This window comes from Eleutherodactylus coqui, chromosome 1, assembly GCF_035609145.1.
Source record: "Eleutherodactylus coqui strain aEleCoq1 chromosome 1, aEleCoq1.hap1, whole genome shotgun sequence".
NCBI lineage: Eukaryota > Metazoa > Chordata > Amphibia > Anura > Eleutherodactylidae > Eleutherodactylus > Eleutherodactylus coqui.
In genome coordinates this window covers 160,053,009-160,078,713 of record NC_089837.1, presented here as the reverse complement: position 1 = coordinate 160,078,713, position 25,705 = coordinate 160,053,009, and the positions used below count along the sequence as shown (strand labels likewise).

At 43.6% G+C, this 25,705-nt stretch overlaps 2 protein-coding genes across 2 annotated transcripts in view; one reads left to right on the top strand and one right to left on the bottom strand.

The window, feature by feature from the left end:
- LOC136627389 (mucin-4-like) overlaps positions 1-7,591 on the top strand; it is a 96,962-nt gene extending 89,371 nt beyond the window's left edge. The window contains exon 29 of the mRNA XM_066602447.1: positions 7,087-7,591. Within this exon, the coding sequence (XP_066458544.1) occupies positions 7,087-7,090 (4 nt within the window). The 3' untranslated portion in view covers positions 7,091-7,591. The remainder of the gene's footprint in view (positions 1-7,086) is intronic.
- Positions 7,592-9,654: 2,063 nt separating this feature from the next.
- Positions 9,655-24,335, bottom strand: LOC136631770 (mucin-4-like). Its single transcript, XM_066606146.1, has 6 exons — positions 24,227-24,335; positions 18,020-18,193; positions 14,307-14,380; positions 13,836-13,915; positions 12,247-12,422; positions 9,655-9,728 (listed from the first exon to the last, which is right to left on the bottom strand). Exons 1-6 carry the CDS (start codon positions 24,333-24,335, stop codon positions 9,655-9,657), a joined length of 687 nt encoding a protein of 228 aa, XP_066462243.1.
- Positions 24,336-25,705: the final 1,370 nt, after the last annotated feature.

Here is a 25,705-nt window from a genome sequence, read left to right as displayed (position 1 = left end):
AGCAGGCGAGGATTTTAAATCCCCGGCTGCTGATAGCTGAGAACTATAGAGCCGGGGACAGTGGCAGAAGTTGCGGCTGAGCCCCGGCAGGTGAGTATGTATTTTTTTTTTTTGGACACAATTTTAAATGGCTTTTCAGGGAAGGGCTAATGAAGTCCTTCCCTGAAAAGCCATTGATGGCTGCCGGGGCTCAGCGGCGCTTCAGCCAATCACAATCAGAGCTACCAGCAGGCGGGGATTTTAAATCTCCGCCTGCTGATAGCTGAGATCTACAGAGCCGTGGACAGCCAGGAGAAGATGCGGCTGAGCCCGGCAGCCGAAAGGAGGTATGTATTTTTTTTTTTTTTTTAACACTTTTTTTTGTTTTTCAGGGAAGGGCTTATATTTAAAGCCCCTCACCGAAAAACATTTTAGGGGTGTCGGCAGCAGGATCCTCCACCGCAGCTGTCATGTGTGACAGCTGCGGTACGGAATCCTTTATTCCCCGCAGGGATTTAGAATTCCTCTGCTGCATCTGTCACAGATGTGGCAGGTGCAGCAGGGAATTCTTTTTCCTTGCAAAGATGCAGGAAACATCTGCCGCATGCGGCAGATGTGTTCTGCATCCCTGCGGGACATGGCAGCGGCGAAGAGGTAGGTTTTTTTTTGTTTTTTTTTATTTACATCTAACATTTTTGTTTTTCAGGGAAGGGCTTATATGTAAAGCCCTTCCCTGAAAAACATTTCAGGGGTGCCGGCAGACCATTGTTTTCAGGCAGCTACCGAGCATCGGTCACCCTGAAAAATGCTCGGGTCTCCCACTGACTTTCATGGGGTTCGTTACTCGAAATGAGCTCTCGAGCATTACAGAAAGCTCAGCTCGAGTAACAATGCATGGGGGACCTGTTGCCAGGGGTTTACTTAACTCAGACAACTACTTTAAAGTGTCCTATTATTATGATGATGTAACACGGTAGTTATCATACCTCTATTAAACGGTTGACTTTTTCGAGATGAGGTTTCCAACTGACCAAATGTGGAGCATTAGTGTCTTCATAAAAATTTGGCTCTTCGGTTTCTTCAAGCCGCGAGAAGGCTGAAAGATAAATTAATATGAGAAGTCTTAATATTAACCCGCTCCAATCCAATTTGTATCCTGATTTTCCTAGGGGGCTTACTCTTTTTCTGCCATTATACAATGGCGCTATATGCTGGCTAAAGCCAGTACAGCATTAGGTGACATGTTGGGTAGGCTCCGACAGCAGAGAGGCTGACAATATACAGTAAGAGAACTCCGACGGATGTCTTCCAACATCAGAGCTGTACAGCTTCAAATCATAATGTCTTCGGAGGTCAGACAGTGGATTTGAAAGGGTTAACAAGTGAGCCACTATTACATAAAAATGTAACAGTGTGAAGAACATAATATATGTACTTACGTGAAAATATACTTGGTTTCCAGTTAAACTGCTTCTGGTACATTCTGAATAAGAAAAGGCCAAATAAACAACATTAGAAGATGGTTGGAGAAAAACATGTGGTCTGAAGCTATAAGCAATGCTGTGTTCTCATAGCTGTTGTGAACTGTTTGGTGAATATTCCAGGCAAGCCCCTGGTTCAAGTGCCCAATGTATTCATCAGCCCCATTCACCAGCCATATGAAAAGGGTGTGTAATTTTTGCACATGCTAGATTAGCATACATTGACACTAGCATACATAAATCCATCATCTATAATGGAGAGAGCCACATGCATTATCTCCTCCTCTCTGGAGTGCTGATTGGAGGAAAAAGTGACCCCATTTTTCCAATAGGTGGGAGCACTGAAAGTGGAACTTAGATTTATTGTGACATATATTTAGAATATACGATTCCATTCCTCAGATTGGAATACCCTTAGGGTCCTTGGAAGTGGTTCAGTATGACAACGTGGCCCTCTGACCAGAAAAAGTTGTGTACCCCTGCTCTAGTGCAATGTGAACACAGCCTTACCTATGATGGGAAAAAAATCTGACGGGAAAGAATGACTGCAGTTAGGGATGATAAAGTTGGTTCCTTCCATATGCAGTACATTCTATCAATGACCCCCTTATGGTATACCATATAGGACCCAAATACCTGCTCAATCCACAAACTTGGGAAGCTCTTGATGCCTAGGCCATCAGTAATAACAAGTGATATGCCTTGTAGTAAAGAATGACCTAGCACATGAACGGTAAAATTCCAGTAATCTATGGCGGCAGCTTTAGCAAAACATGTACACTGATAGGCATTTCAGGCTACATAGCCTTTAAAAAGCGCCCCAGTTCTCTGGGGCAAGTACATTTAAAGGGGTTCTGACATTAAAAAAAAAAATTTTTACTCACCTTGCCTGGCTTTAGCAGCCATTAAACCGTGGGTTCCCTGTGTCCATTAGGCAGACCAGGGAACAATGGCTGCTAAAGCATAAAAACATTATTCATGTCAGAACCCCTTTAAATAATGTTGTCATGTTGTGTCGACTGCGTCAATGTCATGACGCACACTGTGGCCAAAACACGGGAGTGGGTTTGGGCTTGCATCATGTTTTCAGCCTGGCTCTTGTAACAATGATGTTGGTGCATGCACCTAGTCATTTGGCATTAGTTGCCTACGAGTCTATATCTATCTGCTGCTGTTTTCTCTGATTGCCTGCTGGGGACACCACCTCCACACCAGCCAATCAGCCACTATTAAAGTATATATATTCTGAACCCTTCTTTTAGAGGGCACAGGTTATGCCTCTGCATGGTGGAGTTCTGGTCCAGTCCATGTCTTCCTGGTGCCAGCCCAGTCAGATAAGTCCCTGGTGTTCTTACGTATTACTTGCTGTGGTGAATCTACTACTTAGTACTGCTGTGGCTAATTGTTATTTATATCTCTCAGTAGTCACCCCTTGTTCCAAATAGGGACAGTCTATGTAGCCCCAAGACATGGGACCACCCTCATCAAGGCGATCGCCCCACTTTTAAGCAGGGTTTTCCTGTATTAGTATGATAGGATAAGATTTCCCCTTCCCCCATTGTTTAGTTTTATCATCAATAGTTTTGTTATCCACGTTTTCAAATACAGTGTATATCTGTCCTTTCAGACAACTATCATGTCCGATCCGTACAAGATGTTTTGGGCATCTGGCTCTGATGTGACAATGTGAAATTTACAAATAGAGATGAGCGAGCATACTTGCTAAGGACAATTGCTCGAGCGAGCATTGTCCTTAGCGAGTATTTCCCCGCTCTGAAGAAAAGGTTCGGGTGCCGGCGCGGGTGACAGGTGAGTTGCGGCAGTGAGCAGGGGGTAACGGTGGTGAGAGAGGGAGAGAGAGATCTCCCCTCCGTTCCTCCCCGCAGCTCCCCGCCCGCCGCCAGCAGCCGAATCTTTTCTTCTAAGCGGGCAGGTACTCTCTAAGGGCAATGCTCGATCGAGTAATTGCCCTTAGCGAGTATGCTCGCTCATCTCTATTTACAAAGCATCTGCTTTACTTTTTATAAGCAATCATTACTTTTCTACATGTTGAAAAAGTGTCACAAGTTTGTCCCGTGTTCAGAAACATACCTACTGCGGCCCTAAGCTTCTGTCTGGATACACAACGGGGCCCAAACCGAACACAGCATCAAACTTTACCTGTCTTAACTTTTACGTGAGCATCATTATCCATTGGATAACGACGATCACGTTACTGGAGACTGCTCACCACGGCCCTCGGTTACTACTCTGAGCTCTCGGCTACCTTTAGTAGCCAGAAGCAAGGAGATTTAAAATTTCCGAGGCCCTGCCCAGCTTCTGTGCTTGCTTCCTCCATTTTGGCAATGGGCACATGCGCCAAAGCTAGGGAAAGGTCCATAGATAAGGATCCTGTCGGCCTAGGTTAAGTAATTTCACCTCCCCTCACGGTTCAGATCCGTGACGCGAGGTGAAACTTTAGCTTTTTTAAAAATTCTACATGATTGCTGTTATCCATTGGATAACAACGATCACGTGACCAAAAACCATGTACTGCGGCCCCCATGAGATCTCCAGGTTCTCGGCTACATTTAATAGCCAGGTGTGGGGAGATTTTAAATGACCCTGTCAATCTGCGGCTTTTGCGCATGCGTCCGCCATTTTGGCGACAGGCGCAAAGGCCGTGGTAAGATCCGCAGCTAAATCTGGGGGCTTAGGTACCTAATTTCATCTTCTCTCAGGGATATGATCCTTGAGGGGAGATGAAACAAACTTTTTACTTTTATACTTTTTCAAACTTTTTTTAACTTTTACATGATTGCTGTTATCCATTGGATAGCAGTGATCATGTGACCGGGAACTGCATACAACGGCTCCCGGTGACAGCTCCCTGCTCTCCGCTAATCATACTAGTCGGGAGCAGGGAGTTTTTAAATTTCCCGGGCCTTCCGGCCCTCTGTGAGTGACGTAATGGTGTCTGGCACACATACGCTGAAGCCAGCGTCAGGTCCTGCAGGACCAGAATGCTGGCAGACATTGCGGAGGACTGGGGTGAGTATCCTCAGCTCCCCTTACAGATCCGAACATTAAGAGGAGCTGAAACTTTGTCTTTTATTTACTTCTCATTGACTTAAACGCGACTGCCCAGTGGATACCGGCGATCGCGTAACCAGGGAGGGAGTCCCGTGGCTCGGGATGACAGCTTCAGGATGTCAGCTACCTCTGGTAACAGACAGCATGGAGCTGTCACGTCCAGAGCCTGCAGGGTTTTACTCCCCAGAGGATGCATGTTTTTACGTCCTCAGAGATTAAAGCCCAGCAGGCCAGGACGTAAAAACATTATAGGGTTGTCACTAAGGGGTTAAGTCCTGGGCTTATAAGACCAGGTCATTTTTCTATCATTTTTTTAATGTACATTTGATATAAAAGTGTGCAGTTCTTGTCACTTACTCATCATCTAGATCAGCGGCATTCTGTTTGCTCTTTCGATAATAGTATAGCCCAAGCCCGATTCCAAGGAACAGGAGTAGAAGGAATGCCAAAGTTCCAAATAGAATACCAAAGAATGCACCCAGGTTCATAGAGAGGTCCTCACATCGTGGTCCAGATGTGATATATATAGAGAAGGGTTTACAACTAAAAAATGCAGAAAATATAAATTATGTTTTTTGTGCTATCATGAATATCAGCTAAACCTCCCTCACTGCCTGATCTGGGTGAGTTAAAAATATTTTCATATTTTCCTCCTCTAAAACCTAGGAGAGTCTTATCATCAGATGTGTCTTATAGAGCGAAAAATACGGTAGTTTTATTGGGAAAGATTCAATCCAATAGCCGCCCTATCAGTGATTGACTGTCAATCATTAATAGCTCCGCCCATTGGACTGTTCAGCTCAGAATGAGTAGGGATATAAATAAATGACATACAAGTTATACTGAATTTTTCCTCATAAAACTATATATCAGTCTGCTCGGCTCCTCCTGCTCTATAACATGATGGACAATATGTTCAAAATGACAGATTCCCTTTAAAATCAGCATTATGGAAGATGAGGCTTTCAATACTCATTTACTTGTACTGTTGTACTTGTAGCAGATTTATAATGCGAAATCTGCACTACGAATCTGCAACATTTCCACCATGTTAGGCCGCCTGCACACGGGCGGAAATCCCGCGGCGGGATTATCCGCGGGATTTCCGCGACTGAAAGCCTGCATAGGAGTGCGTATTGTAATGTCGCGCGGCAAACAAACCGCAGCATGTCCTATTTTTGTGCGGGGCTCGCAGAGCCTCGCACAGAAACGTTACTCACCCGGCTGCCGGCTCCGGTCTGCGCATGCGCCGGCTGCCCGGCAGCCGGCACATGAAAGAGCCGGACCCGCCAGGCGCGGGTGAGTACGCGCTCCTGCCTGCAGGCACTGGGGTCGGGTCCCGCGGCGAGAATTCTCGCCGCCGGATTCGACCCGCCCGTCTGCAGGCGGCCTTAGAAAGTGGTCTTAGGGTATATTTATACAGTGTGACAGGGGAATACACCATATACGCACCTAGGTAAGGGTGCATTCACACAGGCAAAAAAATTGGGCGCGTTTTGTGCATTGCGAGATGCAAAAAAACCCTTGTCTGAGTTCGCCCTAAGGCCTCAGTCAGACGGGCGTTTTTTCGCCCGATATGCACATGCGCATACGTCCGGTGATTTTTTTTAAAACCATTGCTTTGCAATGGTATCGGACACATGAGCGCTTTTTATGTGCTCGTCCGATAAATTATAGAACAGAAATCGCAGATCGCACCTATCTGCAATCTGCGATTCCTGTTCTCTTCTCTATATGCGCTCAATGGGGCCGGCGGCAGCATTGAATTCATGAATGGGTGTGAGTGAGACCTGCCTCTGAGGGGCAGGTCTGAGTCACACCCCCTTCACACCCACTGCAGGCCGGCCGCGCTGAACTCTGGCTGCCGGGACAAGGTGAGTATATATATATTTTTTATTTTAACACATTTCTGGATGAATTGCAGGGAAGGGCTTATATATTTAAGCCCTTCCCGACAATTCATCCCGCGCTCGCCCGCAGCGCATTGCTTTCAATGGAGCCGGCTGTATTGCCGGCTCCATTGAATGCAATGCGCTGGACAGCTCCGGCCCATTTCTAATGAAACGCGACTAGGAGCAGATTTTCGGGCGATTTTTGGGCATCGGTCACGCGATTTGCGGATGCGCATCCGTCATGCGATCCGCAAATCGCGTGAAAAAATGCCCGTGTGACTAAGGCCTAACTGTGTGCCATAACTGTCTTAGGGGAGCTTCCTCTTATTCTGGTTTAAGAAACAGGTTTTGAGTATAATATATAAAAATGATAACAGAACTTCATACCTGCAGGTAATATTTCCATCAGACAGATGACAGGCGGCACCATTTAAACAGTATGTATTATCGACACACTTTGAGACACACAGCAAACTTTCAGGATTCACTTCATATCCAGCGTAACTGCAGCTTGCAGACTTTGCAAGTTCTTGAACACTCACTAAGGAAAAAACGGTTATTTAAAAACTCTAATTATAAGACACATGGCTTGTATTAAAAAACATGATATCTGGGTGACCATCAGACCATGGTAAAGCTGAGCTTTTTTTGTTTTTTTTCAGGTAAGGGAAAGCACTACAGTAACAGAGAAACTCTCAAAGTATGCAGACAACTATTCATCTACAATACTTTGCAGAAGAGTAATGAGAGCACAATACAGCAGGTCCAGGTGTTCCTTTATTTTCATTCGAGTGTCAGATACGAATAGGGATGCAGAACTGAAAGCATTTTGATGTTTTGTAGTGCTCACTGCGGAATATAATAACTAGAGTTGAGCGAACATACTCTGGCTTTTTTCCCTGGTTCTTGAGACAAACCAGGGAAAAAACAAAACAAAAGCTCGGCACCATGCGTTCCACATACAAAAATGCTCGAGTCTCCCATTGCAGTCAATGGGGTTCATTATTCGAGTAGAGCTCTCGAATTTTCTGAAAGGCTCAACTCGAATAACGCAGACCCGAGCATTTGGGTGCTCGCTCATCTCTAATAACGTGTTATTTTGTGTGGCTGGGAATTATATTAAAGGGAATGTGTCATCAGACAATCAACTATTGTATAAATCTAATCTTTATATTAAACATATTTAAAGAGTAACAAAACTTTTTTTGTGCATATCAATAGTAAATGTGATTGTTCCCAGCAAGAGAAACCAAGTAATCTTGTAGCTATGATACCTTTAATGGCTAACAAAAATACATGATGTTAATGTGAGCTTTCGGACCTGAGGGTCCTTCATCAAGGCATAATTAAATGGATTCGAAGAAGCATGCTATCACATCCGTGCAGCACACGAGCACCTCGTACAGCATGGACTCAGGGCAATGATAACAACTACCGTAGTTGATCGACTATTGCACTGAAGAACAGTGTGCACCACAACTGAAGTAGGTAACCCAGATGTAAGGCCCGTGCGACACCAGAGAACAACAATCAGCATGACGACAGGGAACGTACACACAGTAGAAAATAGCTGCACACCACGCTATGCTGAACGGTAGCACCACATATGACAATGCACAGACATGGGAGTGATTAATACAAACATAGATGTGAAGGTTTTATGGTATCTGAATTAGTGTTAGGAGATCATCAGGTCAGCAGTGTTATCTATGCTACAGATTTCTCATACTTCCCAGTCACGCCTGAATCCTCTTGAAGAATTTAGGCCTCTGTTGGAAGTGTCAAAAGTTGTTATAAATTTGTACTCCCAAATTCTTTTGTGCTGCTGTGATTTGAAATTGCCTTTCAATATACAGTTAAAGTTCTACTAATATTGACTTCTACTGAGGCTGATTTCGAGTAAGGCTGTTTTTTCAGGCAAAATTTTGTCTCTAGTAGCATTGGTTGCCTCTAATAACACCGGCGGGTGCTGCCCCCGTGACCTTGCTACTGAATAGAGATGAGCGAACGTGTCCGTTACGGACACATCCGCACCCGGACACCGGCTTTAGCGAACACTGCAGTGTTCGCGCGTAAGTGTCCGGGTGCCGCCGGGGGGCGGGGAGATGCGCGGCGGCGCGGGCGGCAGTAGCGGGGAACAGGGGGGAGCCCTCTCTCTCTCCCTCTCCCCCCCCACTCCCCGCCGCACCCCCCCGCGCTGCCACGGCGGCCCCCGAACTTTTTCGCCCGAACACCGAGGTGTTCGCAAAGTTCGGTGTTCGGGCGAAAAAGGGGCGGGGCCGAACGTGTTCGCTCATCTCTACTACTGAACCCATGTGATCTCCTGCTCGGTGTCTCCTCCTCCTCCTCCTGCTGCTAATGCAACCCAGCCTTCTGTATTATAGACGACGGTAAATACGCTAGTACAGGACAGTACTGTACAATTGTACTCCAATGTAACAGCAGAGAGAACACAGTGATAATACTGAGGACAGATAATGATGTCACCTGCAGTCCTATGTAACACCACAGGGAACACAGTGATAACGCTGAAGACAGATGATGTACTGTAGTACAGCAGATGTCACCTGCAGTCCTATGTTACAGCATAGAGAACACAGTGATAATGCTGAGGACAGATAATGTACTAGATGTCACCTGCAGTCCTATGTAACACCACAGATAACACTCAGTAACATGTTCAATAACATGTTAAATGTTCATTTATTTTTTACAGTAGTCTTTTATATTCATTTATTATTTTTATTGTTTTTGGTATTAAAGACCATATTTATTCTCCATTAAATGTGGTTTGGTGTATTTTTTGGAATGTCTAGAACAAATTAATTGGATTTATATTGATTCCTATGGAAATAATTACCTCCAGTAGCAACAGTTTCAGTTTACAATGTCAATTGCTTTCGGACGGATTACCAACGTTAGTGGAGGTTTTACTGTAATAACTTTCATGTATTGCATATTGTGTCCGTGACTAAAAAAGTGCTCTACCACGGGTAATTCTGTCTTTCCCTCTCTAATTGTATGGCAATGAGGAATAGTAAATGTGCAATGTACTTGATTACTAAAATCTGCTTCCATCAGGTATAAACTGTCCACTAAAGTTCCCTTCTAGTGATTTTTCTCTGCCTCTACTACTTGCAGGCCTTCCCTGTTCCTAAGAACAATCCATACACTATTATCCACTATTAGGTATGTGAACTGCTAACAGGCTGTAGTGCATTTTGGTGCAGTTAGGATGTGACAGGCGGTAGACAGAAAGCAGCAGCGCTGGAAACGTTCTTCAGCAGGCAGGCATCAGAATGGACTGCCAAAGAGAAGTTTAGGAAATACACCCTTCACTATGAAAGCTGCGTGTGACAGGCACCAAAGAACAGCAGAGTCCAGGACAGAAGAGCGCCTGGGAGCGAGCATGTACAAGAGATGTGCTGCCCACCCCGACTCACAGCCTGTTAGTGGTCCGTACACCTAGTAGTGGGAAATGGTGTATGGACTGCTATTAACAACGGTGAAGGGCTGCAAGTAGAAGAGGCACAGAAGACAGCGCTATAAGGGAACTTTGATTGGCAGTTTGCACCTGACCTTATGGAAGCAAATTTTGGTAACCGGGCACCTTGCTAAATTTATTAATGGCACATCTACTATATGTACGATATGTACTGAAAAAAGTTTTGTTCCTCTTAAAGAATTTTTGGCATCTTTTTTTATATTTGAAAAAAACAAAAATCCTAAAATCCATCAGTTTTCACACTGACCACCAATTCTAATAAGAGTTTGACACTTCCTTTTCTGTAGAGGGAACTTTTCAGCGGTGTTCTCATTAACATCACAGGCAGGATTACATATATAATAACACAGAATCCACCATTTTCAATAGCTGATAATCACAACATATCTACTTCCCTCCCTACAAAATAACATCAGCACAGGTCATGGAACATGCCTAAAACAGTCTCTTATGGAAGTCAATAAATCCCCTCCTGTATGAATGGCCTATGAAGCTGCTGTTAACTGTAGCTCAGCCAAGATGGTCGCCCCAATAGTCATGTACAAACAATAGAATTAAAAAATTCACAATTAGAAAGTAAAACCAGATTGTAAAAATTACAAATTATTCACTATCTGGATTTAATTAGTACAGAAATAATATTAGTCCTAAGTCAAAGGGCGGGCAAAGGCTAAAAAAAAGGCCTGACATTACACACTGCACTACTGTCTCCTAAACCTTGTAGCTCATCTGGCTGTAGTCTGAGTCACTTATCCTGGTACTGAAAGCTCCTTGTCCAATGGCCAGAAATGTGCACGGCCTGCAGCCTCATAGCCTTACTTTGTGGCCAGACTGAAAAAGCAGCTATGAATCTCAGGGTGAAAAAAGTATATATGTTGATGGCTGTATCTTTTTTTGAGCAACTATTCACATATTTATAGTCATGGTGGTAATAATAGGTGTGTATGTCAACCATTCAACCATTATGGGGTTATGTATGTAGTCAACATCAGCCTTCATCCATACAGTAGTACTTCAACCCAGGCTTTAGTGCTTAACAGGTCTCAAATGCCTCTTTCTCACATATGAAGACCCTAGTGTCACAAATAGCACATGATATCTGAGGGTCCTGTTATAGATTTTTCATTGGGGCCCCAAGAGCTTCAATTTAAGCCTTAAGTCTATCTGCCAAATTGGTATGTATCTTCTTTTTTATTTACAGACATGGATAAGAATACTTGCAGATACAAAGTGGTACAAATACCTGTAACACCCAATCAAACTTTGTTTCTCTGAGGCTGGTTGGGGAATAAAAGCAATTTTTCCTCTCAAAGACGCTTCCATTTTTTTGCCTGAACTTGGCTTTGTAAATAAAACCATTGAGGGACAAAATTCTGAGCTCCTGGGCCGCAATGCGAAGTCTATAATTGCTCTATTCATAATGGTGATGTCTTCTTACACTATGTGGCAGAGGAGCCTTTGGGCCCTCTCACTCTACAGCGACTAAGTGTGGATGCTATGTCTGCACCCCCTATAACTACGCCCCTGAGCACATTCATGTAAACTGTTGTACTGTAGAAGAAGGAGAAGAACCTGTGCCTGCTTGGGAATACAGTCCAGCTACTAAACCATTTTCTTAATACAATTAAGCGGGAAAATTGCCATATTTGTATTAATAAATCTCTCCAAATCTCCAAGCTTGTGTTAAGTTTCCTGTTTTTCCTATTTTACAAGCCAAAAATGCATTTTTACATAAAATGGAGAAAGGTCACATTTTCGAATATATCAACATTTGTCTTAGGGCTTATTTACACGAGCGTATATCGGCTGGCGTTTTCACGGCTGGCCGATATACTCTTTCATCTAAGCAGTTCCCTCCCACTCACTGGCTCTCTGCCTCTCTCCTCCCTTCAGAGCAATTTGCAATGGGAGGGGGCAGGATGGGGCCGGGCTAAGCTCTCTCTCCACCCCTTGTCCAGAGCAAGCAATGGCAGTGGGCGGGACAGAGCGGAGCTTGGCTCCGGTCCTCCCATTGCAAACGCCGGAGTGGACGAGAGAAGCAGAGAGACGGTGAAGGGGAGGGAAGGGGGGAACTGCTCAGATGGAAGCATAAATCAGCCAGCCATGATACGCTTGTGTAAATAAGCCCTAAGACTTATTCAGACTGCCATAATTTCAGGCTGTATACTGTCCGTATATTCCTTTGATTCTGTGCTATCCACATATTTTTTCACAGACAAGTAAATGATGAGGGCTATGCCCAAAAACCTCAGGTGCAACTCGCAATACAGCCGTGTGAATCCGGTCTTCTAGTTTACAAATGATGAAGAACACTTACATTTTTCACTGTCGGTCACATTGCTAATTGTAATTTCAGCTGTCGATCGTTTTCTCCGAATAGTATTCGTCTGAAGTTGTTTCACCAATTCATCGTTTAAATACGTAATTATTGTTATATTTGCCACATAAGTAAATCTTGCAATGAATAATGCTGAGAAATTACGGGACTCCATCCTGGAAAAACACATCAAAATACATCAGTAATTCAGTGGGTAAACTTATAACATGATGTGTCCCAGTTATTAAAAACATGCCGAAGCAGCAAATATCAATATTGCACCAAACTTGAAAAAGAACTCCGGCTACCTCTAATTGTATGGCTCCTCACATAAAGGTACTAGCTTATTCAGAAGATTATGGGGCCAATCGCAAAACTCAGAATGAGACCCATATTCCACTGACAACTCTCCCAAATGTAAAACACCTAAAGTTAAAGGCAAATTGTGACATTAATATGTAATCTATTCTGCAGACAGTAGGTTATAGAGCTGGAGGAGATGAGCAGACTGATATATAGTTTTATGGGGAAAGATTCAGTAAAACACAGATAACCCCTTGAGTGGCGGGTTTCCTACCACCCTGTCGTGCCCACCAGGGCAGGTTTTTTTAAAATGGTCTAATCATTGAATTTCAACTAATTTTGCAGTTGTGTCTCAAGAGCCATAACTTTTTCATTTTTCCATTGACATGGCCATATAAGGGCTTGTTTTTTGCGGGACAAGTTGTGATTTTTTTAAACAGGGGGGAGGAAAAAAAGAAATGGGGAAAAAAGAAAAAAAGGGCCATGTCTTTAAGGGGTTAAATAATGTATAAACTTCCTTCTCTGGGTCATTACGACGCATGGATACCACATGTGTGATTGTATTTTTGATTTTTTACAAAGTAAAGGGAGCCAAGTGTTTTCATTATTGTTTTAATAATTTTTTACCTTTTTTTATTTTTGTATTTTTTTTTCGTCCCTTTAGGAGACTTCCACAGGGACCCATCAGGACCCCTGATCACATTCCAGGGGTCCGATGGTGACAGCCCTTTACATGCTGCAGTGACAGCCCTTTACATGCTGCAGTCACATAGACTGCAGCATGTAAAGGGTTAACACAGGAGAGATCGGAGGTTTTCTCTGATCTCTGCTGTAAGAGCTGGTACCTAGCTGTCCTCTGACAGCTAACAACCAGCTCTCCCTGCCACAGAGACCATCGGCTTGCTTCTGACAAGCCGATGGTCTCTATGGCAACCTGTAAACAAAGCAGGAGATTGCCGACATATCGGCAATATCTTCTGCTGGTTTTTCAAAGCCCTTGCACTGCTCTGTGTGGGTCTGTGCAGGCAGAGCACACTGTCACAGCTTGTGGCACTGTGCTCTGCAGCTCCCATAGTGATACATAGCCCGGAAATTTTCCGGGCTATCTCACTATGAGCAGTGGAGCTTGTCCCGGAAAATTTCCGGGCGTGGCACTCAAGGGGATAACTGTCAGTTATTGATAGGACCGCCCACTGCTGCATTCAACTATAAACAATATGTTTCATGTGACAACCCCTTTAAGTAGAAAATTAACATAAAAATGCAATTAATGTAAAGAAACTCACGTTGGTACATGCATTTCACTTGTGCGCTTATCAAACAATTTTGCTACTTCAGGTGGAGCACTCTTAAGTTGTTCTGTAATCTGCATAACATTAAATTGAAAAAAATATTCATGCAAATTTTAAGTAAGCACATAGATACTATAATCACCTCAAGCTTAATCATGTGCAGTATTTATGCCGCTCTGCTACTAGGCCCATTATAGTGGTATCGATTGGCCCATCGTGAATCCAAATGGGTCCCACCATGAACACAGCATGGAGTTTTCTAAACAAATGTCACCAACTATTTAATTGTTGTTGAATTGGCACAAAATACAAATCCATCACAGCCTTTCACATATATCAAACACACGAAATTTAACTATTATGAAACAAGTTTTGTGTAATGTGAAGACGGGTTCGCTGCACACGTGCACAACCTGGATTTAAGAGGACGTACGGTATATATGTAATACATTGAAATGTACTTACTTGTGAATAACCGTCTTCAAAAGTGAAATTATTAGGAGAGGTTAAAGTTACATTTACAGTCCTCTTTTTCGTGTCTAAGGAGAGAAAAAAACAAAACAATTACATCAAAAATAAAAATCATTACAGCATGCAGTAAAGTGAGTAGACACACTAGACTTAAAGGGGTTTTCCAGGCAAATCATAATGATGACCTATCTCAGGATCAGAAGTTTGCTTAGTTAACAGCAGCACTCCTCCCAACCACCATCAGTTTCCAGGGAAGCGATTTAAACTGCACGCCCCGCTGTGGGCAGGATTCCAGCCCAAATGAAGCGTTTCGACTGCGCTGTTTTTATGATTGTGAAGGAATAAAGGACACATCCTTTTGGATGTATTTTTCAATTGGCACAAAATTCTGCTGTCCTGCGCACTTTTATTAATCACTATCTAAGGATTAGGTCAGCAATAATTAATCAATGGGAACCTGACGCTCAGGATCCCTGGTAACCAGCTGGTCGCCCTGCTCGTTATCAGTCCAGAGGACCATACGTTATTAGGGTCAGAGGGAGAAGTGTTATAGAGGGCTTCACTGCTATTCAAATCGATGAGAGCACAACCTCCTATTACAATTACAGTATTTCTGGCTCCGAAACCAGAGTTGGAGGAGAAGTATAATAGGAGGCAGTGCTCCCATTGATATCCATGGGAGTGAAGACCTCTATAATGCTTTTGCCTCCGACACCAATGATGACATACAGCCCTGCTGCACTGACAGGTGATCGCCATGGATTCTAAGTGACTGTTCACCAGCCATCAACTACTGATGAACTATCCTGAGGAGAGTTTATCAATAAGAAACCCGATTTAAGTCTGAATTCATACAGCCGTATATGAATTGTGCCAGAGAATATCTGCAATGATAATGGACAGTGCATGTCATATACTCGTTACTGATACGGATGATATGAGGACATGCAGTGATTATTTTCACACTGATTATCTGTTTGTGTAAGGGCTCAGTCACACGGGGGTTTGTACGCGCAAATTTTTAAACGCATAACTGATGCGTTCAAAAATTCACGTGACCTAAGTGGGCGGCACGGTGGAAAAAACACTGCTAGCAGCGTTTATCGGCACAAAAGGGCTTGGTCACACGGACAATTTGACGCTCAAAAAGAGCGCTGCCCGCTATCCTCTGCCACAGCTGTCACAGAGGAGCGCGATGCTCTCCCATTGAATTCAATGGAGCCGACAATACAGCCGGCTCCATTGAGAGCAATTGCCTGCTGGCAAGCGCTGTAGTTATTTTCAGAAAAACGGCTTCAAATATAAGAAAACCATCCTAAAAATGTGTAAAAATAAAAAAAAATCTATACTTACCTGTCTGCAGCTGCCGGGGCTCAGCCACGTCCAGCCGGCTTTACTCCTGAACTGCTCTCAGTAGTATTCAGCAGGCGGGGATTTAAAATCCTTGCTTGCTGAATGGGCTGCCTCTGATTGGCTGAGCACTGTAACCAATCAGAGGCATCTCTCAGCTATTGAATGACAGCTAAGAGCTGCCTTTGATTGGTCACAGTGCTCAGCCAATCAGAGGCAGCACTCACCCAATCATAAATTCATGAATATAATAAACGCTCGTGTGACGGAGCCCTAATTGAGCACTCATATGTATAGCCTCAAAGATTATAACGCGTTCAGTATATCCGCCGCTAGCAACGCATCCTACATATCCGCCGCTAGCAACGCAATTTACATACCCCCGCTAGCAACGCGTCCCTGTACATCTAGCGACAGTTGCCACGGCCGATCATGTGATCACTCACTCGGATCACATGTTCTGAGTGGGAGTTCCCTGGGATCACGTGGGCAGCTTCGATGACGTAAGGCATCACGTGACCGCACATCCGGAACCGCAGCCGCAAGCAGTTTCTCAGGGCCCTGTCTTTCCAAACATCGGGGGCTGTCAGCAGCGATCAGAATCCATGTGCGGCAATGGCACCACATATATATGGACAGCGTCCACCCTTTTCCCCCGTGCATAGTGGCAATTCAGATATTAGAGCAGGTACTATTCATTATTGGGACTATGGGCGGTGACGGACTATAGGATTGGATGAAGGGGTACTTACCCCCAAGGAGGCGTTACCAGACTCGGCTTTATAAGACAGCATTTGTCTCACCCAGCTCATATGTCTCCAGCCTACCTTCAAGCTGCTAGGCCTTTGATTGATTTTTTATTTTTGGTTCTCTTACCAATGTATTTCTACTTTAGCTAGTATCAGTTAATATTTATCTAAGTACAAGGCACACCTATACTTGCATCTCTTTAGTTCATATTATTGAACACTTAGTATAGGAATAGGGTATCTATGTTTTTTTTTGCTCTAAGTCACCACTCTATATGACTGGGTTCATCTGAAACCCGAATGGTGATATATGCAATTTCCATCTAAACACTGACCCATCTGAGAACTGCATCCCCTAGCAGGACAGGGTATTGTCCCTACTCTTTACTAGCTCTGGATCATCTCTAGGACCATGGCACTTCTGCTCCTCACTAGGCACTGTTCTCACCATTGAGCTTACCTCATTGGTTCAGTGAGACATTCTCTAGGTGTATCATTACATCACTTTTTTACGGTTCATTTTCTAACTAGGCTCCTGAAGAGACGTTTCCATGACAGAAACGCGTCGAGCTATACCGTGATTGTGTTCAGTGAACCGCATTCTTGTACTGAGTAATCACCCAGACTGTAAAGTACATTGGGCCTACGTGATCTTAGAGCCTTACTTCTGATTTGATTCTCGTGCATCTAACAGGATATTAGACCCTCTTCATTACAGTCTTTTGGGTCTCATCCATGTACCTATATTTAATGTACTGAACCTCACCTCTGGTTTTGAGGGCACAGGCCTATATGCTCAAAGAATAGGTAGATAGGCATTATCCCAGTGGTCAAGGGTCATTATTAGGGATGAGCGAGTATACACGCTAAAGCACTACTCGCTCGAGTAATGTGCTTTAGCCGAGTATCTCCTTGCTCGTCCCTGAAGATTCAGGAGCCGCCGCAGCAGACAGGTGAGTCGCGGCGGGGAGCAGGGGAGAGCGGGCGGGAGAGAGGGAGAGAGAGATCTCCCCTCCATTCCTCCCCGCTCTCCCCCCGCAGCTTCTGGTCCCGCGCTAGCCCCCGAATCTTCAGGGACGAGCGGGGAGATACTCGGCTAAAGCACATTACTTGAGCGAGTAGTGCCTTAGCAAGTATACTCGCTCATCCCTAGTCATTATCCCTTCGGTTGCCTTCCCTACCTCCTGTTAAAATCATTATTTTTCCTTTAAGCATTTTTTGCATTTATTCGTCTACAAATTGGCCCCAATGTCTTCCATAGACTAGGTTACAGCCAATCCACGTTCAGGAACTATACGCAGTGCCTGCCAGTGTAGACTATTATTTGTGTATAAAGCCGCAATTTTCTTGTTTTTTAGTATTCTTTATTAAAGGTTATATTTTAAGGAGTTTGTCAGTGATAGCGGCAAAGATTATATTAGGTCCATGTGCTGTCTGTAAAATACACAAACAGCACGTGGACGGAAAATATGGATATCTAAATAAAGCCCATATATACGATTAGTAAGTTAGGCTGACCTTAGTATATATTCACTTTAGACGTCAGTTTAAAATATCAGCGCCATTGGTTCACTTGCATATGCTGAACACTGAAGTATGTTAACTTACTTGGGCTGAATTCTGCCACGAAAGAGTCCACCATATCTTTACACGTTTCTCCAGAGAATGCCGGAGGGCAGGTACAGTGAGGAGTGCAATAGGGGCCAATCCTTGTACATGTTCCACCATTTCTACAGTAGTTTTGCTCACACTCCTCAGTATGGGAACAGTTCGTGCTAGTACCTGCAGATGTCAGTGAGAATAGAACAGTTGTAGGCATAAGGCACATATTTATTTTTTAGTAAGGAACAAAATAAAAGCATAATTGTCCGGTGCAAATGTGGGCAGCGAGTGAAAGACTGAATGAGAATTGTTCAATCGTTCAAACATTTCTGAATGCAGAAAACTGAACATGTTGTTCAGTGTAAACAGCAGCTATTCTGAATGACTGTTTACTGTGAATAGAAGTGGGTAGAGAACGATACTGGCAAGAACGAGAATCACTGGGAGCTGTCAGGCATCCCGATAGCTTGTCCAGTGTAAAAGGACCATAAGTCACTGAACCCTGATTCACACTGTTACTATACAATAGCCCCAGTGTGATATACAGAGATGGATGCAGCAAGGGAAAGAACAGGTGAGAATGACATATGGAAACACATGGTTTACATTCTACTGTAAATGGCTGTAGCTCCGGGTTCTATCAGCGCTACCAACATGCTGATTGTGTCATTCTTTTAAAATGATACCCAAAGAATGCCTGACGCACTTAAAATGGAGTTGCGGCCGTTTAAAGTGGGTACCAGAATAATGGCTTTACAGCTATCACTTTTCAGTCATTGTGCAAAGGAGAGAGGGAGGGGGAGGGAGGGAGGACCAGCGGGCAGAAGAAAACCATGTGTGATTTTCCTGTATCATTTCCCTGTCGCAGAGAAGGGGTGACATTAATTTAGTTGATGTTATCACCCTTCCCCCCTTCCAATCAATCATAGAGCATATATGCTCTCTGATTGTCACATATGGGGGCTTTTTTTTCCAGAAAAGGAGTGAAAAGATGAGGACTTGCTCATCTAATCACTCCTCTACATCGTTTAACCCTGCAGATGCCGCAGTCATGGCTGACCATAGCATGTAAACATTTTACAGAAAAAAACATTTTAAACATTTTTCCCTTTACACAATGCTTTAAATATTGACAAAACAAAAAAATGCACATAATTGGTATTGCCACATCTATGACAGCGCATACCATAAAATATTACATTATTTATCCAGCACATTAAGTTCCATAAGAAAAAACTAAAAGAGAAAATGTTGTTACATTTGTACCAGGAGTGATAGTGCTCGTGTTAGCACAGGAACTGTATGATTGTCAGTAGAGATGAGCGAGTACCAAAATGCTCGGGTGCTCGCTACTCAAGTCGAACTTTTCGTAATGCTTGAGAGCTCGTTTCGAGTAACGAACCCCATTAAAGTCAATGGGGGACTCGAGCATTTTTCAGGGTGACCCATGCTCCGTATAGGGGAGGTTGTGGGAATCACCTGAAAACATCAGAAAATCACAGAAACACCACAGAAACGGATAGGGAACAGCAGGGGCAGCATGCATGGGTGCATCTGAGGCTCCCAAGTCACACTATTAAGCCAAATTGGGGGCAAGAGCTTAGCGGTCACCCCCCTAACAATTTACTTGGGACAGACCATAAGCAGCAAATGGCAGATCATGTTCGACCCGCAAAATGTCAGATGAAGCTGGGGAGTGGAGAGACGCGGCGCTCTCCTAATCCCCCAGCAGCCGGCTCTGATAAACCCCACCCAGGACCTCAGCCTCTGCCCACACCCTCACTTGGACGCCCGCGTCCACATCCTTGACCTTGACCCTTACCCCTACCCTTCATCATGTCGGATAAAGGATAGAGCAGGGCCCAAATAAATTAACCCACTGTATAGCGCTAAGAACTGGGGCTAATTCATTGCACACAGAGACTTGTAGATACCAGAGGCTCTATGCTGTGACAGAAAAAATTAAACCGCTGTCTTGTGCTGAAACCTATGGGTAATTTACCGCTCAGAGACTTGTAGATAAGAGAGGCTGTATGGCTAGGCAGAAAAAATTAACCCAGTGGATAGTGCTGATAACTGTGGCTACTTCACTAAACACAGAGAATGGTAGATGTGAGATACTCTGCACAGGGGCAGAAAATTTTAATCCAGTGGATAGTGCTGGTAACTGCGGCTACTTCACCCCACACAGGGAATGGGAGATGCAAGATACTCTGCACTGGCCCAGAAAAAAATAGCCCACTGTTTAGTGATGGGAACTCCGGCTAATGAACCGCACACAGCGAATGGGAGATGTGAGATGCTCTGCACAGCCCCAGTAAAAAATTAGCCAACTGTTTAGCGATGAGAATTACAGCTAATTCCCCGCTCACACCGAATGGGAGATGTGAGATGCTCTGCACAGCCCCAGAAAAAATTAGACCACTGTTTAGCGATGAGAATTACAGCTAATTCCCCGCTCACAGCGCATGGGAGATGTGAGATGCTCTGCACTGGCCCAGCAAAAATTAACGCACTGTTTAGCGATGGGAACTCTGGATAATTTACCGCACGCAGTGAATGAGAGATGTGAGATGCTCTGCTCAGCCCCAGAAAAAAATTAGCCCACTGTTTAGCGATGGGAACTGTGGCTAATTCACCGCACACCGCGAATGGGAGATGCGAGATGCTCTGCACAGCCCCAGAAAAAATTAGCCCACTGTTTAGCGATGAAAATTACGGCTAATTCACAACACACAGCAAATGGGAGATGGGAGATGCTCTGCACTGGCCCAGCAACAATTCATCCACTGTTCAGCGATGAGAATTATGGCTAATTCACCGCACACAGTGAATGCGAGATATGAGATGCTCTGGGCTAGATGCTTGAAAAAAAAAAAGAATGGTGCACTACTGCTCCCAGCCAGGCAAAAAAGTAATGCACACAATAAGGAGTAGCCCTAAGAAGGACTGTTGGGTTCTTGAAAACAGGATCCCTACTCTAACACTTTCCTTATCACACCTGCAGCTCTTTCCCTAACCTCTGCCAGCATGCGCCTGAGGTGAGCCGCGAGCGGCACCACTTTAAGTACTCGGCGGTCACCTGATCCCGCCAGCTACTCACTGCTGTAGGCGTGCACAGGGCTGGCGCGTCACAGCAGGAAGTGGTAATGCCTTCCCTGCATGTTTAGTGGCTAAAAAATGGCGCTAAACATGCAGGGAGGGGAAATGAAATTTACTTCAGTACCGCGTGGTGCTCGACTCCAGTAGCGAGCATCTTGAGTATCCTAATACTCGAACGAGCATCAAGCTCGGATGAGTGTCCTTGCTCATCTCTAATTATCAGGTTCTGTTGGACTTGAGATTGTAACATTCGTACCAGGAATAACACTGCTTGTAGCTGTAACTGCCACAGGGCTGGTCGCCGTAGTCTGATGGACTGTGGATTCACTTGCAGCTGATGTTGTTATAGCATCGGTTACTGTTCCATTACCATTTGGAGTTGTCACTGGAGATTCAGTTGTGGTGTTTATTGCTAAAAAGTAAAATGGCAGAAATGTTTTTTGGTATCTTGGACATTGTATGCATTAGGAAACAGATGCACTATGCAGAATACATTAAGATAAATGAAGAAATATCTAAAGTGATGGTGCTTAAGTCGCCATTGCTTAGCAACACATTCATGCTTGCCAGCACCTCCAGATCGTAAATTTAAACACATTAACCCCCACCACCACCACCACCAGTCACATTAAAAATTGGGAAAACCCTTCCAAAAATGTTTTTTTTGTAGATTTTAAATGTATGTGTCATGTGAATATATTGGAGGCAGAACTTAGTCACCGTTAGCACATTTTTAACTGGTTAGTGACATAACTAATTTTTGCCTTAAGGCGGTTGTACCAGAATTCTAAGTTATCCCCTATGCATAATAACACCTTGATATTCCAATACTAAATTTACATTAAGAAAGTATAAACTGCCCCAAAATGTTCTACTTGAAGATTCTAATCAATTCATGAATACCTTTGAACCAGAGCAGAGAGCAGATTTAGATCTAGAGTACTAAGCTGGGGCATACCTAAAGGCTCAGGGGCCCGGGTGCAAAAGTTCAGCTGCATACAGCTGCAAAACGAATTTACATACATCATCTGCCCCCTGGCATTATCTTTGCAAACATGACTCATTAACTGCACTACATGAAAATCTGTTTGTAGCCCCATAGGCCACTCTTATACATGGACACCGCTTTTTACCACTATTAGCGCGGCGTCTTGAGTATCATGCTAACCGCGGGTCACTCAGGACTGTACTCGAACGCTGTGTTTCTAGCGCTGCGATTTTCGAGAGCTGTCTGTTCTATTATTGCTTTTTGTGTTTTTTAGCATACCTACTCGCCCAATACAATGATGGGATGCATTAAAAACCGCTATTAAACCTTGTAACATGTGTTCAAAACCGTTGTTCAAAATTGAGGTAAAAATTGCACGATTTCAAGCCGCGTCTTCTTAACATATGTGTGAGAGTGGCCTTAGGGTGTGTTCATGTTAACCGCAATTAAGAAAAACCGATAAAAAAAACTGCATGCGGTATTCAAAGGCCACAAACATTTTTAAGAAGCTGCATACACAATTAAATGCCGTATGTGTTTGGATGTGTTTTTTAAAGTGTGCAATTATATACGGGGAGATGTATAACTTATACCAGAGATAGATAGTGATAGGGGCCAAAAGGGGCTGAAGGAGTTAATATATGTTGCTTATCTAAATGAATATATTGCAAATATATTTTCATGTGTAACAGAACTCATGACTATTGAGAAACAGGCCTGCAGACTGACCTAGTGGAATCAGGAAGTTCACAAGAGCAGGTGTCCTGGAATTTAGCAAGAGATGGCTTAACCACAAAAGAGAATTATCAGCAATTTCTTAAAGATGTGTTTGTCTCAGTCATATATCACAAGTCTAAGATGTATGTAAAAGTCATGAGCTTAAGATGTATGTAAAATCACGAGTTTTTCCTTGTTTAGCCACGAGGGGGACTGGCTATAAAAGCCAAGACATGCAAATAATAAACTCAGAGTTCATTGCTTCACCATATACCGTGTGTAATGGTCAATGCTTTGCCTCTCAAAAGAGCGCTCCTACGTAGGTCAATTTGGAACCGGACAACATCACTGACCAGTCTGTTTGTGCAGACTAACCCTCGACAATAGATACATAGATAGACAGATAGATAGATGAGGGAGATAGATAAATAAATAGATAGATACATGAGAGATAAACAGACAGACAGATAGATGAGAGAGAAGCTAGACAGGACAGACAGACAGATGAGAGAGAAGGAGATAGATAAGCTAGACAGGACAGACAGACAGATGAGAGAGAGGGAGATAGATGAGAAAGAGAGGGAGAGAGAGAGAGGGAGAGAGAGGGAGAGAGAGAGAGAGAGGGAGAGAGAGGGAGAGAGAGAAAGAGAGAGAGAGGGAAAGAGAGAGAGAGGGAGAGAGAGAGAGAGAGAGAGAGAGAGAGAGGGAGAGGGAGAGGGAGAGGGAGAGGGAGAGGGAGAGGGAGAGAGGGGGAAAGGGGGAGCGGGGGAGAGGTAGAGGGGGAGAGGGGGAGAGGGAGAGGGAGAGAGGGAGAGGGAGAGAGAGAGAGAGATCACATTTCTGGGCTGCATCATTGTCATTATAGGTTTCAAGATGGATCCAGAGAAGGTCGCGTGGTACGGGACTGGGTGCTGCTGGAGAATGTGAAAGCTCTGCAAACCTTTATAAATATGGTGTTGCATAATTGTACTGACTCATAGAATAAAGGTCAGATAATATTTATACGACATGGTGAATGCCATTAAAGTACATCTAAGAAAGAACAATAATGAAAACTTTTTTCCATTCCTTACCAGCAAGAAAAATAATAAAAGTTATTCAATAAATTATATGTACCAAAAATTGGTTCCTATAAAATCTAGAACTCGTCCTGCAAAACACAAAAAATGTCATACAGCCACATTGATGGAAAAATAAAAAGGTTTTATGACCGCTGGAACACAAAAGGGAATACGACTTACTGGTACTGGAGGTCTGACTTCCAGATATTGTGGGAGTTGTAGTAGGAGTTGTTACATTTGTACCAGGAGTGATAGCGCTCGTGTTAGAGACAGGAACTGTATGATTGTCGGGTTCTGTTGGACTTGAGATTGTAACATTCGTACCAGGAATAACACTGCTTGTGCCTGTAACTGCCACAGGGCTGGTCGCCGTAGTCTGATGGACTGTGGATTCACTTGCAGCTGATGTTGTTATAGCATCGGTTGCTGTTCCATGACCATTTGGAGTTGTCATTGGAGATTCAGTTGTGGTGTTTATTGCTAAAAAGTAAAATGGTTTTTGGTATCTTGGACATTGTATGCATTAGGACACACATTAACCCCCCTTCCCCACCACCACCACCACCACCAGTCACATTAAAAATTGGGAAAATCCTTTCAAAAATGTCATTTTTTTTTGTAGATTTTGAATTTATGTGTCATGAAAATATATTGGAGGCAGAACTTAGTCAACGTTAGCACATTTTTAACTGGTTAGTGACATAACTAATTTTAGCCTTAAAGGGGTTGTACCAGAATTCTAAGCTATCCCCTATGCACAATAACACCTTGATATTCCAATACTAAATTTACATTAGGAGAGTATAAACTGCCCCAAAATGTTCTACTTGAAGATTCTAATCAATTCATGAATACCTTTGAACCAGAGCAGAGAGCAGATCTAGATCTAGATACCAAGCTGGGGCATACCTAATGGCTCAGGGGCCCAGGTGCAAAAGTTCAGCTGCATGCAGCTGCAAAACGAATTTACATACATCATCTGCCCCCTGGCATTATCTTTGCAAACATGACTCATTAACTGCACTACATGAAAATCTGTTTGTAGCCCCATAGGCCACTAGTATACATGCACACAGCTTTTGTCCACTATTAGCGCGGCGTCTTGTGCATTGTGCTAACCGCGGTATAACTCTCTTATTGATTTTAATGGGGTCACTCAGACCTGTACTCGAACGCTGTGTTTCTAGCGCTGCGATTTTCGAGAGCTGTCTGTACTATTATTGCTTTTTGTGTTTTTTAACACACCTCCTCACCCAATACAATGATGGGGTGCATTAAAAAGCGCTGTCAAACCTTGTAACGTGTTCAAAACCGTTGTTCAAAATTGAGGTAAAAATTGCACGATTTCAAGCTGCGTCTTCTTAACACATGTGTGAGAGTGGCCTTAGAGTGTGTTCATGTTAACCGCAATTAAGAAAAACAGATTTAAAAAACTGCATGCGGTATTCAAAGGCCACAAACATTTTTAAGAAGCTGCATACACAATTAAATGCCATATGTGTTTGGATGCGTTTTTTAAAGGATAGATAGATAAATAGATAGATAGATAGATAGATAGATAGATAGATAGATAAATATGAGAGAGAGAGATAGGCAAGAGAACACATTTCTGGGATACATCATTGTCATTATAGGTTTCAAGATGGATCCAGAGAAGGTTGTGTGGTACGGGACTGGGTGCTACTGGAGAATGTGAAAGCTCTGCAAACCTTTATAAATTTGGTGTTGTCATAATTGTACTGACTCATAGAATAAAGGTCAGATAATATTTATACGACATGGTGAATGCCATTAAAGTACATCTAAAAAAGAACAATGGTGAAA

What these genes read in the sequence shown, in the direction of transcription:
- LOC136631770 (XM_066606146.1), bottom strand. Translation starts at nt 24,335, where the DNA reads ATGACAACTCCAAATGGTCATGGAACAGCAACCGATGCTATAACAACA. An exon ending in CAGCCCTGTGGCAGTTACAG is followed by an intron (nt 18,194 to 24,226) that starts GCACAAGCAGTG and finishes TGACATCTGCAG; the next exon opens with GTACTAGCACGAACTGTTCC. An exon ending in AGTGAAATGCATGTACCAAC is followed by an intron (nt 12,423 to 13,835) that starts GTGAGTTTCTTT and finishes GTGTTTTTCCAG; the next exon opens with GATGGAGTCCCGTAATTTCT.